The sequence below is a fragment of the Lissotriton helveticus genome, chromosome 2_1 (assembly GCF_964261635.1).
Source record: "Lissotriton helveticus chromosome 2_1, aLisHel1.1, whole genome shotgun sequence".
NCBI classification, from domain to species: Eukaryota; Metazoa; Chordata; class Amphibia; order Caudata; family Salamandridae; genus Lissotriton; species Lissotriton helveticus.
This window is the reverse complement of record NC_136059.1, coordinates 989,041,090-989,060,496: the sequence shown is the minus strand read 5'-3', so window position 1 is coordinate 989,060,496 and position 19,407 is coordinate 989,041,090. Positions and strand designations below refer to the sequence as shown.

The 19,407-nt window shown below is 42.9% G+C and overlaps 1 protein-coding gene across 1 annotated transcript in view; it reads right to left on the bottom strand.

Annotated features, from left to right (window-relative positions):
- Window positions 1–16,595: 16,595 nt before the first annotated feature.
- The window catches only part of CFAP95 (cilia and flagella associated protein 95), a 213,425-nt gene continuing 210,613 nt past the window's right edge, over window positions 16,596–19,407 (bottom strand). Inside the window, exon 6 of the mRNA XM_078677406.1 lies at window positions 16,596–17,062. Within this exon, the coding sequence (XP_078533532.1) occupies window positions 16,880–17,062 (183 nt within the window). The 3' untranslated portion in view covers window positions 16,596–16,879. The remainder of the gene's footprint in view (window positions 17,063–19,407) is intronic.

Below are 19,407 nucleotides of genomic sequence, written 5' to 3'. Positions count from 1 at the left end.
TTGCTTGAGTATGTGCCCTTCTTAATCCCCGTTAAATGGAATTCTTGCCCCTAGGTGAGGTTACGTTGGTAACCAATGCTTCCTGCTGCTTTTGACTTTTAGTCACTGCCAAGTGGCTTCTAAAAACGAGGCTCATAGCTCCACGGACCTGCTAAATTTGTATTTTTCCGAACAAATAGTGTGAGTTCAGTTAATATGAAACATTAGAAGGATTTTCCGTAAAATAGTATTTTATTTCTAAGAAATAAAAGTTTTACGTAGATTTGGCCTGCTGCTGCTTTAATAGATCACAGTTTGTTTGGAGCATGGCAGCCAAATATGAAAGACGCAGGAAAAAGAGGCCTGTGACTGTTTTTGGTGATCGAATGTAGTTCAGATTTCCTGCTTATAAGCTCAAGAGAAAATGCTGCTGATGAGTCCTTTGACCTTATATCCTCAGACTGAAGTACAAACACATCCGGGGCAGCATCTGTTCTATATATATTTAATGCTAGAAGCAGTTGTTTTTACGTTTCACCTCTCATGTCTAGGGCATTATCGAGGGTAAAGCTGCTTTTAAGTAGAAAAGCATGTTCAAGATTTACCACCCACGTCGAAAATAACGTTTAAAATCTCAAGACGCAACAGGTGTTTTCTTGAACCTTAAACTGCTCATAAATGTTGACCTTCTCCTGCACCCGGATGTAAATGCAGCCATACACAAACATGATAAAACAACATGACTGGAAACCGAGAACATTGTTTTATAAATGTGGGCATGCATGACTTTCCACTCGAAGAAGCACAGCAGGTGCTAGGTACCTATCATCTGCCCCTCATGTGCACATATATGTAGTCAATTGGTTCTTTTCCCATCATCCTTTTCGAAACCACTTCCATTTCTCTTCCAACGGTTGCCAACTCACAATCAACCTCCTTCTGCATGGCATTAGGAAAGGTGTTCTATTTTCTGCTCCGTGTTAACAGAATCCATAGAACCACTGCCAGCTGTTCTTTCTTCCTTAACAAAAATCCCTGACATGACATATTATACCTTATTAGACTAAATCATCTTAACCAAAATAGAAATTTCAATGGATCTTAGATCATCTGCAGATTCCATCTCTCGCTGCGCATGCCAGCTAGCAAAAAAGGTCCCTGATTACTTATCACTAATGGTCATTAGTCTTAATCCTAGCCATTGCTTGTGAGGTAAGTATTTAACTATAGACCAGAAAAACAAATCAGAAAATGTTGTAAGCAAATCCCTGCCTATCTCTCCTGGATGCCATGAATAGCCTGGCTTGCCCAGCTTCCTCCTGTTATGCCAAGCATAATGAACACCGGATAAGGAGGGGTGGATGGGTCGTAATGACAAGTATGAGGACTTTAGGAGGAAGACTAATAAAGATTACGGGTAATCAATCAGGGACATTACCTCTAAGTCCTGAATTCTCATCCCTGCCATTACTTATGAAGAATAATAAAGTTGTACTGGTCTTCATAGTAGAAAACAGAATTACACTTTACCACTGAAATACCACAAGATCCAGTGATTTAATTATATTGGATTCATACTTTCAATAAAGAAAGAACTATTTCATGAGCTGACAGAATTTAGAACCATTATTCCATAGTTCACTCCGTCTGCATGAATGCCATGCATTCTATAATGTTGAACAAAAGGGCTAGGGACCGCCTAGGTCACTGCCCTGCAGATTTCAGGTAAAGGAATCCCTTGACTACTGCCAAGAAGCTGGCAACCCTTTTGTTGTTCTCCTTTAAATACCTTCAGGAAGGAGATGATCTGCTGCACAGTAAGCTAAAGCAATTGTCATTCTGATCCATCTACTTATCAACATTGGGGAAGCTTGTCCTGCTGCCCCAATCATAACAAATACATGGACCCTCTTCCTAAAGGAGGTAGTCTTCTCAAGGTAAAGAATGATACCTTCTGACATTCAGCAGAGGAAGCCTTTTCTCTTCAGGAGAAGGTGATGGGAAAAAGATTGTAAGACTACCTCTTGATATCTGACATATGAATCATAACGAGGACATGTACCACCTTATGCTCATGAATGAAGAGAAATTGAGCCTCACATGGAAAAGTTCCTAATACACCAATTCTCTTGGTAGAAGGGATGGCCACCTAAAAGGAAAACTTCATTGTCAGGATGTTTTTGTCAATGGAACCCAAGGGTTCAAAGAGGGGTTTTAAAGTCCAAAAGCACCAACGCCAAATCCCAAGGAGGAGTAAGAACTCTATTACTAAGGAAGGAAATGGAGAAAACATCTAAAAAGGCAATAAGAAAATGTTTTGCATTCACCCAAGTTCCCCCAGGACTCTCTAAGGACCTTATTTGCAACTCAATGGGATCTTAAAATGGAGACAGAAAGATCAAATCCTGGATTTCATCCCCCCATGGATGCCACAGGAGACAGTCACTTAGTTCTCCACTTGGACCAAGACATGCCTTGTCCTGAATCATAGCTTGGAAGCACCTAAATGCCTTGCCCACTGCCATCAGTTTCTTCCAGTTGGGTGGGTGAGGTGATTTCATTAGAGACCAACAGCCTTGAACTGGGTAGTGCTTCAGCGTGGCTCCTCACCCAATAGAATTAGCGTATGTTGCGATGATAAATGGATCCTTCAGTGAAAGAGGAAACCCCGAGCTATATTTAATGAATAAGCCACCACTGAAGTTCCCTTTTCACCCTTATTGAAACTGGTACCAGAGATTTAAAGTACAGGAACCTCAGAGACCAAAACGTATGGAGATGTTGTAATACAGAATAACGGTGGAGATGGGTCTGGAGACCAGAGATATGCTGGACGCCATGAGACCCTGAAACCTCAGCCACAGACAGGCTGGGTCTATGGCAAGATGGAGAAAAGATGAGACCAGCTGTTTCAATGCTTTTGCTCTGTTCTCTGGTAGGAACACTATGCCCAACCAAGTGTTAAACCTTGATCCAATGAAGGCCAGATCTTGTGATGGAAGAGGTTGGCATTTCATTCAAGTCATGGAGAATACCATGTTCCTTTAAACACTCATCTGTTGCTCTCAGCCCTTCCAGGGGCCCTAAATTCTTAAGAGGCATGTATGAGTCAATCAACAAAACACAGAATCACATTGCATCTCTGAAGATGAAAAACAGCAATATAGACGGCCAGAATTTTCGTAAACAACTGGGGTGGGACCATTTCATACCATCTTCATCTGTCACTCTGGAAATTGAGAAGGAAGGGGTGCAAAAGAAAGGCCATCCAAGTCACCTTCTGGAAGCCATTCAAAACTTTCACATACCTTACAGTTTTAAGGCCTACATCAAACACTGGGAACGTTTTGAGAAGGGGTGTGACAGTTCGAACAGTAGCAGACTTGAGAGAGAATATTTTCTACATAGAGCCTCATGTACTTCTGATGTTTAGGAACTAAAGGAAGATGGGGTCCATCAAGTCCACCATTATTAGATACTTTCAACTGGTATCAGAGGTAAAACTTTCTGGAGAGTCTCCATCTTGCAACATATTGCCTTTACCCACAGGTTCAGGAGTTTCAGATTGGTCATCATTCTAGACCACTTGAGAATTTCAACACCAGAATGCGGACCTCGGCTGATGGTTCCGCAGAGACGAGTTAGAAGACCTGATGCTGGATCCCAACTTCCCACACCCACCAGAGTTAGCCCAACAAAGTCAAAGCCAATGAGGTGAACGTGGGGAAGAAGGGAGACAAAACAAGGAAAGGAAGAAGGAGATGTGTCCCAGTGGTACGTCTTGAACAGATTCTGGATGGGGCTGTTTGCATGAACCTGCTTTGTAAACGGAAATATCTGAATTATTCTAAATTCATATGTCTGGAGGTAGTGCTCTATAATATCATGAAATACTTTTTGCGTATATGTACCTGGATAACAACCCTCTTCTAATTTGAATGAAGTACAGTGAAGCAGGACACACATTTAGAACAATAGATCTAGGAACAGAAAAACTAAATGTGACACAATATGGTTAAGAAACCTATACTCATAAATGTATAAAATATAATGAGTGAAACTAACCTTAACACATAGCACGGAACAATCCAATAGACCCAAAAATATACATCCAAGTAATTGCTAGGAAAGACATATTCCCCTAGACAAGGTGTAGGAAATATATAACTACATAAAAAGGTGCTGAACCTGATAATTGTATAGTATCTCCTTGAAAAGTCAGGAGACTAATATATGTATAATTTCTCTTTATAGTAGCCATAGTTTTTAACCAAAAAAGAAACAAAATGATAAGCTAATCTCCACTCACCGTGGAATAGTCACTTCAGATAAGTAACTATGACATTCCTTTGATAGACAACTATATATGCCTACCGGTAAATCAGGGAAATGTAGATTCTTTTTCAGTTTCTTCCCTCGTTAAATCGCACACAGAACAAGAGACAGAGAGAATCGGACAAGAGGAGACTGAGCAGAGTAAACTTGGACCTCCGACGAGGGAATGCAAAGCCGGTCAGGAACCTGTAAGGAGAGAGCCGTAACCTGGAAGTTGAAGACCCGAGCGTCCCGAGCAGGAACACGTTAGAACAAACCAACAAAGAGGAAGGTCACCCGCCTGCAGAACACAGAGACCAATTCAGGTGCGTGCGACAAGGCTAGGCAGATCTGTAACTGAACGTGAAGCGTTTTCTTGTTACAGACTGCCCATTGTATCCTTGCTTGACTCCGCCTCCATGCACACAACTGATTTATAAGCGGGTGGAGCAGAGCGTGCCTGACACAGAAAAAGTGGTGAGTAATTTTCTTTCTCTCTCTCTATGGTACTGTAATTACTGAATTTTTGTTCTGAAGATCAAGGATGGCATCTGAGAATGCTTCAATCTTTTCCTAAGCTTTTTGTCATGGAATCTTCTTGGCACCTGAATCTGGGAGCGTAGAAATTCTATTTCATGTCCTGCTGGGATCACTTGTACAACTCTGGCTTCTGATGGAATTTTTCACAATATTGCCTAAAGTTCTGAATTTGCCTTCCCACTGGCAGGTCCAGGGCAGGCTCAGTATAGCCAGGAGCAGTTGTTCAATGATCCATTCTGTTGCCCCTTGTTTGGAAAAATTCTTGCATTGCTTCCGACACTGGACTCCACGAATGTGTTTTCTTGATGGTTGCCTGAAGATGTTTTTTGCTGACGTGCCTGAAGAAAACGACTATGTCTGCTGGTGTCCAAAGGAAGAAGAATGTTTCTTCCCTTTTAGCAATGTAATCATTTCCCCTAATTCTGATCCAAAACGTTTCACCCTTTGAAAAGACATGCGTAAAGTAGCTGTTTATCTGAGATGAATCAGCATGCCAGTCTTGTACATTCAGTCAAAGCTGCCACCCTCACCACATCATAATACACATCTGAAAGGAATTCAGTTTGTCTATCCATTCCTTCCAGGGGGGCTGATCACTAAGACCCATCCTTGATTGCTTTACAAAAAAATGTTAAGTCCCAAATCAATGACTGGGCCCCATATACCCCAGCTCTCAACGCCAAATGAGAGCCTGAGTGGGCATTCTTTAACGACAAATCAACGTTCCTGTCGGTGATATCTTTGATGACAATATCATCTGTTCTCTAATTAATACAATTCTGATGTTAAAGCGAGGAGCATTAATCTTGTCAGGGGCTTTCAATTGTCTTGAGATAAAGTCCATTGCATAGGGGTGAATAGACATGTCCAATTGACCTGTCTTTTAGAATTGCTTAAACACAGCATCAGCTGAGGTTCCTGGCATCTCCCTAGGTGGAAACATCATATTTTGTCACGCATGAGCCACCATAGAGGGACGAATCTCCTTTTCAATGTACTTTCCTTTCTATTCTTCAGAAGGTAGTGATACCTAGCTGTTAGACCCTGAAGTGTCAGCGATAGTCAATATATCCTGTGATCTAACATTATCTGTGGCCAAGTATTTTTTAGATTTATTTTTTAAGGCAGCATATGCCTCTATCGCTAGCCTCTTAAATGTTCCTACTGAAATTCCTAAAAACTTTTCCTCCCCAGATAGGAGGAAGGGGAACATATATGTAAATATATCTGTATCCTTTTTAGCATGTCTTGGCATCTCTGTCCTAACTTAGAGGCAAGAAAAACAAAACAGGAGGATGCTGGGTAACCTGGGCTAATTAATAGTTGCCAAGGGATTTGGCAACATTTACATTGGATACAGAGACCAAAATGCTTCCTGATACATCCAAATTAGAATTTTCAATATTGGCACAGATACGCATGGAATAAAAAGAAATCTAGGGCTTATCCATAGTCATTTTTAACTGGAACCCTGCACTTTTTCAAGAGGAATACTTTATTATAAGCGCCCAAACGTTTTAACTTGGTTAAACCCATTCAGGTGGTATTCACCTAAATTGTTGAGTGGAGGCACCTATGATGAAGCATGCCATCATATGATGGGTAAGGTGGCTCCTCTAATATCTAAAATATACTCCTGTAGGAAATTGTGTTAAGCCTTAAAAAGAGGACTTACTAACTCTCGGGCCATCACACTTTTGTGGTGTGCGCTCAAGGGAGAGGGGCAGAGCTTTGCTTACAGCATTTCCGGGTTTGTTTGTCCTTTCTGAAGGTAAATACTTAACTCATAAGAAATAAAAGGGATGGGGATGCAGGACGTAGAGGTAACAAATTTGATAATTCAAATGTGTCTATGGCCAGTTTTAATAAAGAATGTTTAAGAAAGTCTCCGCGTTTCCTCCAATTGTGCCAGTGGTCTAAAATCTTCCCTATGGTTCTCTTCTACTGTTTTTGTCTTGCTTCAGTCCTTAAAATAACTGTATCTTTCAAATTGGATGACATTATTTGTCATCAGATGCAAAAGACTGGGAGCAGGAATACCCCATATCGATCATGATGTGGTGCATCCATCTTACTGTGTTGTGTTTCGATTTAGATTCCGAATGAATTTCCCGATTCATGCCCTTCTATAGGTACAATTCACATTGCCATTATATAGGCATAGAAATCCAGCCCTTATTAAGGCAAAGTCCATGTTAACCAAATACAGGCATGGCTACTTACATCCGTTCATCTACGTTACATCGAGTTCTAGGAAAACCAGACTCTTAAGCCGTTGGGACTTTCCCCCTCCTTGAATATTGATTTCTCCAAGAACTCATTTATTATGCATGGACATCTATTCCTTAGGGGTTCATCCATGACATTCATATGCCCGACTTTTACGTCAATACCGTCATTCCTAAACACCTTCAAGGTATAAATATACCTTCACTTGCTATGGCAAGGCACGGTGCAGTTCGGCTACCTACTTGCACGCAGCTCGCCACAGCAAGTCCCGAAGGAGTCCAGTTCCCAACAGATGCACTGACCAGACGCTGTCATCCTCCTCGCCGAGAATCCAGCTCCAGTGTTTCTGACTCCCCTTGCGGGGTGTTAGAGATCGAGTCCTGGAAAGAGATACCAACCTCTCTCACTCTAAGGTATGGAGCTGATTAGAACCTAGAGAAAGCTTTGACTATTCTTGGCAACTATAGTTAAACTATGGAGAACTATAGCTAAAACAGCACCTACTTCTTCCCTCGTACTAGACTGAGGTTAGGTACACTGGGGTAGGATTATTTTAGAAGCACCAGTTGAGTATTTTAGCCTATGTTATTTATGTATGTATTTTTATATATTTCATAGCTACAGACCATGCTATTACAGTATTATTTTATATTACTGTTAACGCTGAACATGTTATACTTTTACTTCTGTCTTATAATTGTAGCAGCACATATCTTGCATGAGAAATAAGACTGTTCAATAAACCCTTTTATTGAAACACCCGTCTGTCTATTTCTATGCAACTCTGTATTAACGAAGCATGCACGATTGACTAAGTGAAATGGTTATCAATTGTTTCCACGACTCTGAAGATATTGTTCCGATTCTAAGGGAAACAAAGTTGTCATGTTTATGCGGTTGTCAGAAGCTAATCCCTTCGTGTTCATTCGAGAAAGTTTCTAGTGACCTCTGAGTTAGCTGGCACACATAAGTAATTAAGTTTAATGTACTCGATAGAGACATACTGATCTCAGTCCTATGTCAAAACTATAGTGTATGTTATTCCAATGCGCAGAGCCTATTAGGGATATAGGAACTACACTACAACTGCCTGCGCTGGCGCATTAACTGCTGTCTACCGCCCATACAGTCACACTTGCACCGTGATGAAAGGGTGCCTGTATTACAGGCAGGATAGTTTTTTATGCAGAAAGTGACAACTTCCTGCCCAAACCATGCTCTGAGGCGTTTTCCCCTTTCCATGTGTGCTGCAATGCACATGCAGAAAAAGGCAAAATGAAGATATTTATCCTTGTTACGCCTCCCCTCAGAAGGCATAGCATTCTGATGCATTCCCAGGTCTACCAGTATTGGTAATCCTGGGAATGCTTCAGAATCCATGGGTGGATGCTTGAGAACACCCACGCTCCACCCAAGGAATGTCTTGCTGGGGCAGAGTAACACATGGCGGCGACTTGCACTACCTTGCAATACTTCAGATTTACCAAGCCACACAGGGGCATGCAAGGTGGCCTTGCATGGGTTGGTAAATCTCATTATAGGGTTTGCATTGCCCTGCGCCCTCTTGTGGGGTGAAATAGCGATACAAAATCCTTGATAAATAAGCCTCTCGGTTTCGACACTGTTTCTGAGAGTAGGTAATTATAATGCTTCTTCGGACTGCTTCACCCTGTCTTGGATTTGATTCTTTTCCATTTGTCGATTTGCATTTCACGTTTCCTGCCTCCAGGCCCCTGTCCAACGACTCCTCACTCATTACACTTTATAGGTTTTCTTCCAACTCAAAGGGTGATTACTTCAAGGATGGAGTTATCAGGTTGTTAGTCAAGAAGCTGTTTGACGCCTGATTTTAGCATTCCCACAGGCGTTTTCAGTTGTGATATTAGTTTATTGATTTTCTTTCCAAACTCACAACCTATTCAGATAGCATTATCTATCGGAATCATATTGGGTTCTGGAGTCCTTCATGACTTCTGGCATTTATTGTTCGGTGTAGCAACTTTGGAAGATGCCTCGTTGCTGCTCTCTTTCTTCTTGCAGTGCGCAGTCACGAATAGCGGGTATTGTAATGACACTCCCTTTCCCGCAGAAAATTACTTCACTTTGTATGTCTCAATCTGGTCTTGCACTACCACAGGATCCTAGATCTCCAGATTATCCAGTACTCTTGAGCCTGTGTCAATATTATGGATACTCTCAGGCCCATAGATATTCACAAAACTCTTTGTTTTGGGGCTGGCTATCTTAACCTTTATGGTAGGTGACCAGAATACTTCTCTCCACCACCAAGAACTAGAATGACTGTTGGTTTCTGACTTCGTGATAATCTTATTTTTCTATTAATGGTCTTTTTCCAAGTACTGTAAATAAAGCTAGGAACCAAAGCCATGCAGATCCAAAAGGCTTAAATCAGCTTGGTGACGACTACCAGGGGTGCAACACAAAAAGATGGGCTACCCTCCCATCCATAAATGAGAAGGGGTCCCTAAGTCTACCATATCTCATTGAACTTGGGCTGAATGTGGGCCCCCTGATGGGTGGGGGGGCTGAAGAGCTGAGGGCCCTGCACACCAGGAGCTGCAAGGGCCTCCGTTATGCCCCTGAGCACTACAAGAAGCAAGAGATGTAAAACAAAATAATTTTGTACTTATTTCGATTCATTTTCCCTCCACCTTGCTGTCCTGTTTCCACCATGTTTGAGCTGCTTGGCATCTGGCATACTTCAGGTGAGGTTTCTGATGCGGATCCCAGGCTACGTAATGAATTTCATGTCTCGAAAGCTCAATTGCCCTGGCAGTCGGCAGCACTGCAATGTGTTATCATTGAACTAGCCCTCTTTGCCTCTAGCTATTTTGTTTTTGTATGGCACAGCTTGGGTGCTCACATCATTTCTCCTCCAGGTCCATTACACACCCTTCCCCTGAGACTGTCAAATAGGAGCCTTGGTTCATCCCATAACCACAACGCCTCTAGTGAAGGCTCGACCTCGCTGAGGAAGACATTGTATCATGCCTTTCTCGACATCAGGAGTGATAGGTGTGGTAATGCTTTGATGGCATTTATTGTAATACATACACTCTTCATGGTCAAAATGAAAGAGCCAACAACAATGGAATATGGCATTTAACGGTTTCACCTAATCTAATGCTATCTCTGGTTGTAAAGGCTCTTCTTAATCAGCCGGCTCTTTCCATACTTGTGGTCAGGGTGCAAGGCATGCTTCTCCCCATCATAATTGACCAACACAACAAACATTAGTAAGTAATTCATTACCAAAGGGGTCATACCTTGACCCAAAGGTTTTTGGGGGACCTTCTTTGCTTGGTCAATGGGCACCCCAGCTTCCATCTTCCCTTAGCATACTGGCCCTCCTTCAGTGAGTTGTAGGACACATTTACAGTGCCAGTGGATAGTGACTAAGATTGAAATGTGTCATAATCTGAGCTGGTACAATTTGTCACACAGAATTGCACTTGGGTGTCAACAGCTGATGTGCATCCTAAACAATTAAAAGCGAAGCTTGAGATGTCTTGAGATGCCACTGGAAACTTGAAAATGGAAAAAATCTACACGTTGTTACCAGGTCACGTACAGTGGTATCCTATGAGGCGGTCCCTTTCCCTGGCCCCTAAATGACGCCATGGACATAAAAGTAGGGAATATGGAGAGGTGTTTGCTTCAGACCTGGCCCAGCCTACTAATGCTCCACCCACCAAAACCAAAGCATTCCAAGCCCCCGGTAACCTTGACCTGTCTCCCACTTCTTCAGATATAATCTAAGAAAACCTATGACATCCTGATACCCCTCTGCCCCTTGGTAAGACTCTGTAGTATTGTTCCTTCTGATGTTCAATTATGATGCAATCCCTTATTGATCAATTGTAAGTGTTAATGCTTGTCCTTGAGACATGCAGGTTGACGTCAGAGATGGTCTAAATATGGGCAGGGTGTTTACAATTGAGCTCAATACTTTCCAATTCAATAAACAATCTCCCCAATGCTCCAACCCACTCATATATTCCATAGAGTACGGTTTCGAATGTGTTATGTCAGGTCTTAGTCCGCCCTGATATTCACTATATCAAAAAATTAGGTCTTCCATTAGGAAAGAATGACCAGAACAACAGCATACCAGAGCCTGGCTCGAATATTGTTTAAGCCAGGTGGGAAATACTGTTTTAGCTTCGGAGAGGGTTTTATCCACAACTTATTTTGTTTATGGGGCATGTGGGTTGTTGGCACGCACCACTAAAGGTAGTACAAAGAGGCATGCATATGCTTGAGAACATGTGTAATAGAAACCCATGCCCATGAAGTCTGTCAAAATGTCCTCGAATTCAAGTGGTCATTGGGACATTATGAATCTAGCTAGCCACAACAAGAGATGCAAATCTTTTGTAGCCTGCCATAGATCCCAGATAGCCGACCATGCTTCAGTTCTTAATTTGTGAAAATGATAGCAGGTGGTGGCCACATTTACTCATATTTAGGGACGAGGACAGTTTTCACCATTAAATGTTGACCCAGAAAAACATAGCAAAAGCAGAAAAGGGAGAAATGAGAAACAGATAGGGACACTGAAAAAGAGCCTGCAAAAGTGAGGGGGAAAAACAGTGTGGGTGGAGTGGTGGAAAAAAGAAGCTTGAGAGGGACTCTGGAAAAAATCTTTGGCCTCCTGCACGTATTACTGTTTTGCCAATTAAGTGCTGTCCTCCTTCTTGAATCAGACACCCCTCCTAAATTCTTTCACTGAAGCCTCCCAGACGGGGATCCACCCTTTGCTCTTCTGTGGGCTGTGGTGATAAATATGGGGGTGATGCACCAGCTTTTTAAACCCCTGTCTCTACTGTGAAGTGGCATGGCTTAACTCATTGACACACTGCTCCCCAGTGCTAAGGGGGAGGTGTTCTCTCCACTGTCAGTGGTGGCCCCACACAATAACCAACGTAGACGTCATATGAAATGAAATGAAAATGAGTTTTGTAAAGCGCACATAGCTGCCCGGGGGCGTCCAAGCGCTGAATGCTAACCCTGTGTTGTCGGCTGAAATAGTGAGCAGAACAAAACAACTATTTATTAAACAAAAAAGTTTTCAACTGTTTCCTGAAAGAGGTAAGGTCCGAATTGGACCTTAGCTGAAACGGTAGGCTGTTCCAAAGCCTAGCCGCATTCAGGGAAAAAGAGCGACCTCCTGATCTAGACCTGTTTACCTTTGGCACAACAGCACGTAAAGCATTGGTTGACCGTAGCTGTCTGCAAGGAAGGTAAGGGGTAGGGGGCGACTGATCACTGGACCAGTTTCCCAAAAAGACTGGTGGGCAACACAAAGGGATTTAAAACTGATCCTGTCCTTCACCGGGAGCCAGTGCAGTCTTGCTAGTCCAGGTTTCACAGAAGTCCTGCGGGGAATTTGAAGCAGGGTCCTAGCAGCGCAGTTTTGAATCACCTGCAGCTTCTTTAATGTGAAATCTGGGGCCCGAGATACAGCGCGTTTCCAAAATCTAGCCTGGAAAGGATCAGTCCTTGAACCACAATTTGTCTTGCCTCAAAAGGTAGCAAAGGAAGAATCCTCCTCAACATTCTAATGAGGCCAAAACAGGTGGCAGATAGTACAACAGCCTGATGGTCAAACGTCAAGGACTTATCCAGCCAGATGCCCAAGCTCTTGATGGCATCCTTGGGGACTGGGGGAGTGCCCAAGCAGGCTGGCCAGATCTGGTTGATTGCAGTTGGCGCTGAGTGGCCCAACAGCATGACCTCTGTCTTGTCCCCATTGAGTTTGAGGCAAGACAGAGTCATCCAGCTCCTAACCTCACTAAGACAACCCACCAAATCCACTGTGCCCGCAGGGTCCTCAGCCCGCGCCAATGAGACCACCAGCTGTGTATCGTCCGCATAGGTCACGATCTTAATACCATATGGGCGGACGATCCCAGCCAGCGGCCTCATGTAGACATTAAACAGCGTCGGGCTGAGTGAGGAACCCTGCGGGACACCACATTCCAGGGGCCTGCTGGTGGAGGTGGTGGTTCCCTCAAAGACCTGGAAATGTCTATTGGTTAGGAATGAACGGATCCATTCCCACGCTCCTCCTTGAATCCCAATGTCCTGGAGGCGCTGCAATAAGATGGTATGGTTTACAGTGTCAAAAGCGGCACTCAGATCGAGGAGGATGACTGCCACCGATCCTCCCCGATCTAAGATGCCCCTTGTTTCCTCCAGGACTGCCAACAGGGCCGACTCCGTCCCATGCTTGGGACGGAAGCCGGTGTGCGAGGGGTCTAGGAGGCTGTTATTCTCCAGGAAGTTGGTCAGGAGGTTGTTAATATATTTTTCCAGTAACTTGCTAGCCCAAGGAAGCAGGGAGATTGGACGGTAATTGCTAAAATTATTGATGTTAAGATTGGGCTTCTTAGCAAGTGCCTTTACCCTGGCCTCTTTCCACCTAGATGGAACTGTGCTGGTGGAGATAGAGGCATTGAGTACCTTCAATACAACCGGAAGGATGGTTTGACTGACGGTCCTTAGGAAACTCGGAGGGGCAGGATCGCTTGGAGAGCCCGATTTTACCTGAGTCATCAAGGTGGCTAATAGGTCCAAGTGCAGCAATGGAAAGTTATCCAGCACTGGTGACATATTATCGGTCACGCTATTTTTGCATGTCCAGAGTTGGCTACTGGAGTATCTGGTTGGATATTTGGAAAGGCGGAGTATATAAGATCTATTTTATTAAAAAAGTAGTCTGCCAGCTCGTTACATCGGACTTGTAGATTGTCACTGTTTATGGGGGGCTTGGAGAGAGCAGTGAGGCTTTTTACTATTCTATAGATTTCCTTGGAATTGGACCTAGCATCAGTGATCTTTTTTGTATAGTATAGGGATTGAGCGTTCTTAATCTCCTGCTTATATTACCTAATAGAGTTTCTATATACAGCTTTGTCTAGATCTGTATAGTCCAAACGCCATTTCCTCTCCAGCCTTCTGCACTTCCTTTTAATCTCCCTAAGCTCCGGGGTGTACCAAGGGGCTGAGATCCTAGATCTTTTAGCCCGTGTTGTTTTCACTGGGAGAATGGTGTCCAATGACTGGGTTATCCAGTTATTGAAGATGTCATTGGCTGCCGTTGGATCTATAGTAATAGAAGGTATAGTGGCTTGACAGACACCACGATACAACGACTGTAACGAGAGTACTGACGGGTTCCAGCTCCTCCTCACACGCCACCTCTAACACCACAGCCGACCTCAAGCCAGTCAATGCTCCTTGTGCAGTCATGTCTCCAAGGTTAGACAGACATTGCTGTCTGGGGTAAATTTCAGCTGCTATGCTCTCTCGGTGAGGAGAAGGCCTTTGATCATGATGTCACATCAGGCATGCTGGCGGGCCTGGATGGAGATGTCTATATCAGAAAGGGAGTCTCATCATCCATATCAATAAAACCACAATGTTGTTAGTTGTGTAATAGAGTTCTAAATTAAATAATAATTGGCCTGTATTACTCCTGGTCTAACATAGCCGATACAACCATATTTTCCTGATCACATTTAAATCTATTAACCAGACATTCTCGTCACTTGAAGCACAGTTCCAGTCCTCGGCATGATTTTGGGATAACGGCTGTAGTTTTATATACTTTGTTGCTATGCGGACATTTCCAAAGATCGTCTGCTCCCGATCTCATGAGCTGTCTGTTAGAATATCCAATAATCTTTCAGCTACTGGACTGCACAATTGTGTGCGCTGCCTCTCCTCAGAGGGAGTGACTCTTCAATTAATGTAGCACATCAGATGGTCGTAATATGTACGCATGCTACATGCTACCTCCTACAACTTCCCCATACATTTGGTAACTTGATTCAAAGCCCACACAAACAAAAGTTCAACATAAATATAGAATAAGAGCAAAGTATTGACTTCTGTTTGCCTCATTGACTTGAAGAACTATCTGCAAATATTCAGCAACTTAAGTTTGAGATTCATGTTGTCTCAGAACTGCTGTCAATTATTGCTAGTGAACTACAATAAAATAATGAAAAATGCATCTCTTTAGCAAATGTTAGGATATATAACAGCAAACTGCACTTGGAGAGTTCATGTGGTGAGGGCCATGCTACGCGTACTCATTAAGTATTCTAGAAGATAACAATCAAAGAGGATACAAGGCAGCCAATATTCACTAGTCACCTGCTTGTTTACATGTTAGCAAAATCAACATAGTATACATGAAATGCGGTCAACATAGGGGAGGATTTATTATAGGGGGGTCAATCAAGGTAGATGGGACCATCAGGTATATTAAGCAATATTCATGATAAAAACATATATTGTATTTTATATTTAGTTTTTGTAAAACATTTATATTTTTGTAATATTGAATGCAGATTTGACAATGATTTATGCTTCCAAGATGGAAGCCACATTCATAAGCATCTTGCATGTCTTCCGATACCAAGGTGGTGACCACATTCCTGCAAGAATTAACATCACAAACCTGATTTTTTTTTTTAACTTAGTATATCAATATGTTTACAGTGAATATCCCTGCTACCCAATAGCTGTACTTCATATGCTTTTGTCTCACTCAGTTCCAAGACTGAATTGATCTACACTGATCATTGAATGTTGTTCCTCATTGCCATTGCTGAAAGTTCCTTTGTCCCAGTGATTGCTATTGGATAACTGACACTACTGTTTGTGCACATTTGGAAATTTCTTCAAAGGTGACATAATTTTCAGAACTGATTCTATTGAACTGAACTATGTTTGGCTTTTAGAGTTCCAATCTTCTCTTCCTTCAAAGACTTTGAACAACTTAATTGATCTTGTGTTTCAGGACACATTAAAACTGTATTTAAATGCATTCAAGGTAGTGGAGTAATTATGGTCTCCGTGTATATAACATTAAATCATTTGACAATCTAGAATGTATACTGATATTAGTGGTATATGTTGCAAGAGAATATTCAGAATTCACAAGCACACCCAGCTGCAGAGGTTCTCCCAATCATAGTTAATGTTGTTTGCTTTCTTCAGGACTCAAGTAAATGAGACAAATCCATACCTGATCCAAGAGAGAGTGCTATGCAGTGGCGTGTCTTTCCCAATTCCCATTTCCCTGTGTGCTCAGGAGTAGTGTTTTTAATCCTTCTCAGAGAACAAGGTGGGCGAGACAGAGCAGAATCAAAATCAAGACATCTCCGCAGTGGAACTGTGAATATAACATTTCACACTGAATGACACACTGATTTTCCCTATCTCTTTAGCCTGCTATTGAAGGAATGGGGATGTAAAATTTCACACAGTTAGCAGTAAGCTATCATACTGCTTGATGCACCTGTAATTGGCTATATCGAGTGACGAAATTCAGGCATTATAAGCAACTGCCAGTTTCACTGGTACCTGCCTTTCCTAGAGTTTTAGAGTTGCATTAATTGCTCAAGATACCTGGCAAAGCAAGTACAGAAAATGATATACATTTACCAAACCTTTAAATGATTCAACAACAGCATTTAATAGTTTGATCACTTTTTATTACACAACATGTACACATCTAAGTAGAAATTCGAAGAATTGTACTGATGCCACTGGCTTGGATGCTGAGATTCAGAGAAATTAACAGGAACAGTTGCATGATTTTGTTCAGCGAACCAAAAAAGATGTGACCACAATCTCCTTTATTTGAACAGGGCACAGTAATGCAACCTGTCAGGCCACTTTGTATACATTAAATTGCTTTCCTTTTCCGTGACAGTGAATGGTACTTCAGCACAATGCCATGCTGCTGGAGGATAGCATGGGTTGACATTCCCTTCCATCGTTACATGCATTGTTTAATGGGATCGGTGCGCTTACATATGCTTTCTTTTATTTCCCTGTTAGCGTACAAGCCGCTCTCGTCCTGCCAAGTGTTGACTCCGCACCGCTTGCAACCGTCTGTGTCCACGAACTGAGAGTGGCAGATCCTATATGCCTCGGGAGGGGCACTCACACCGCGGTCAAGCTGTGTGAAGTAAAATGACATTTTAAAAACGCTGTTAAATTACGTCCTTATGCACACAATTCAAGCATGAAGACTAACAATTACATAAGGGATGGAAAGACCTGTAAGAGCATGTGCAGGCCCCATATTCAAAAATGGGATTGCGCAACCACAAAACACTCATGACCCGTGATTAGCGTAAAAGGCCATTTATTAGGACATGGTTGCAACATTATATTAACCTTATTAAACAATACCATCAAATTTGTAACGTTATGCATGATCCCCCATATATCATGCCGCCATTCATATCTCACACCACCTTCAATTCCCCCAAGTGTCGTACCTTGTTCCATCCTTTCCTGATCCAATCCTCACATTCTTGCCCTCTCCCCAGGCTCTCTCTCTCTTTTCTCCCAAACACCCTCCCCTGAACTCTCTCCTCACTCTACAATGTACCGCACACTTAAGCTCCGTTCTACTTCCCCCTCGAGGGTGTGGAAGAGCCTGAATGTGACTCTCCAACCCGTCAAGACTCCCCTCTACGACACCTCCAACCTGTTTTAAATTTGGCAAACAACGCTGTAACACCATTAGCAGCCCTCTCTCCCTGAACCACCTCAGACTGTAGGGTGGGCGGGCTGATAAACTTTTATTAATTCCCACTCCACCCCACCTGGTGATGGACAGGGTCTGAAGAGGCAGATCATGCCTCTCCAGACCATTATATATTTCCCCTAACACCCGGCCCTACCACCTCCACCTACCTATCCCCACCCATATCTGGTTTTGAGCACAAAATCCCCTGTGGAAAGACTAGCCTGCGACGTGCTTTTCGCCGGGGGCCATCTTTGTGAGGAAGCTATCCTTCAATGACTGAGCTCTAACTTTCACTGCCTGCAGGCCCTGTGAGTTGTAAGCACCAACTAAGACATCATGTGTTTAATAAATGCTTTCCTTATTTAGAGTTTTCACAGTCGAAATATTGTTGGAAAATCTTTATTTTGTGCACAGGAATTAGACCTTAGGCTATACAATGAATAGAGCTCCGAGTGGCGTCCTCTCGCGCTTCTTGCTCTGGAAGTTTTGTCTTGCCCCGCCCCTGTCCACGTACCAGCAGTCGCCTCCTCTCGTGCTTGGCCCCGACATACATCGCCACGCCTGAGGAAGGAGATGCGATGGCCAGGCGAAGAAGCCCAAGACATAACATCCTCCCACGATAAATATATATGGGGGTTGGTGGGTAGGTGGGTAGACAGCCAGACAGACAGACAAACAGACAGACAGATAGATTGATAGATAGATAGGTAGATATATAGATCATACTTGTATTGTGCTGAGGCATTCAGGCGTCTTGATTTGTCTCTTTGACCAGGAAGGGCAGCTTGGAGACAGAGAGGGTAAAGCAGAAGTGATGGAACAAGTATCAGAAGGAAAAGAAGAAAAGGCAAAAGAAGGAGTAGAAAAAGAGAGTCAAAGTATGAAGGAGAAAAGGATTGCAGTGAACAATTTATTGCCTGCTCAATGAAGATCGCAACATGTTGACTTGCAAAGTTTAGAGTGGAGATATTGTTCTCCTTGCAACTGTCACCGGAAGGTGTCAACTGTGCTTGGAACGGGTGAGACGATATTAAAGTGTACCACTTTTTTGTGAGTTCATATAGTGGAGCACTGATTAATGCAAAAAGTCAGGTATGTACCAGTAACAGAAGCTCGGTAACCCCAGAAATGAAAAAAGGGCCAAAAGATTCTCTGCTAGCGAGTCAGGGCAGAGGCTTTATCAAGGTCCAGGTGCACGCACTCTTGTGAGAAAATATCCCCACAGAATTTCAGTGAGGCTGTCTCTAGCTGGCATCTACTTTGTTGAGTATGAGACATGCTTCCTGAGGAGTTTGGCATACTTTAATAAGTGTCTTGTCCGTTCCCCCTTGGACTTTCCAAACACTATTATTTCATCAATGTATTTCAAGTGTTGGGTATTCCTTGAATAACTCATAGGATTTCATCATGGAATATCTCAGCAACTGAAAAAGGCCAAAGTGGAGGTGCTTGTATGGAATCAAGGCACAGTGGGTTACATAGTTTATTGTGTAGTATGACCCTTCCTCTTGTTCAAGGTGGCTATGGCCTCTGCTTAAGTCCAGAATGGAGAATGTGCGGGCTCCACTTATCTGGTCAATCATGTCTTGGATTATTGATACTCTCTCATGTTGACTGACCAGATATGTCTGATGCATGCCAATGCAGATGCAAATTCCACCTTCAGGTTGTTATTTAGGTACTGGGACAATGGGGGAGGAGAATGGGGTGGCCCTTTAACAAGTTTGATGAAATTGTGCTCCAGGAGGTTCTGGATTTCTTCTTCT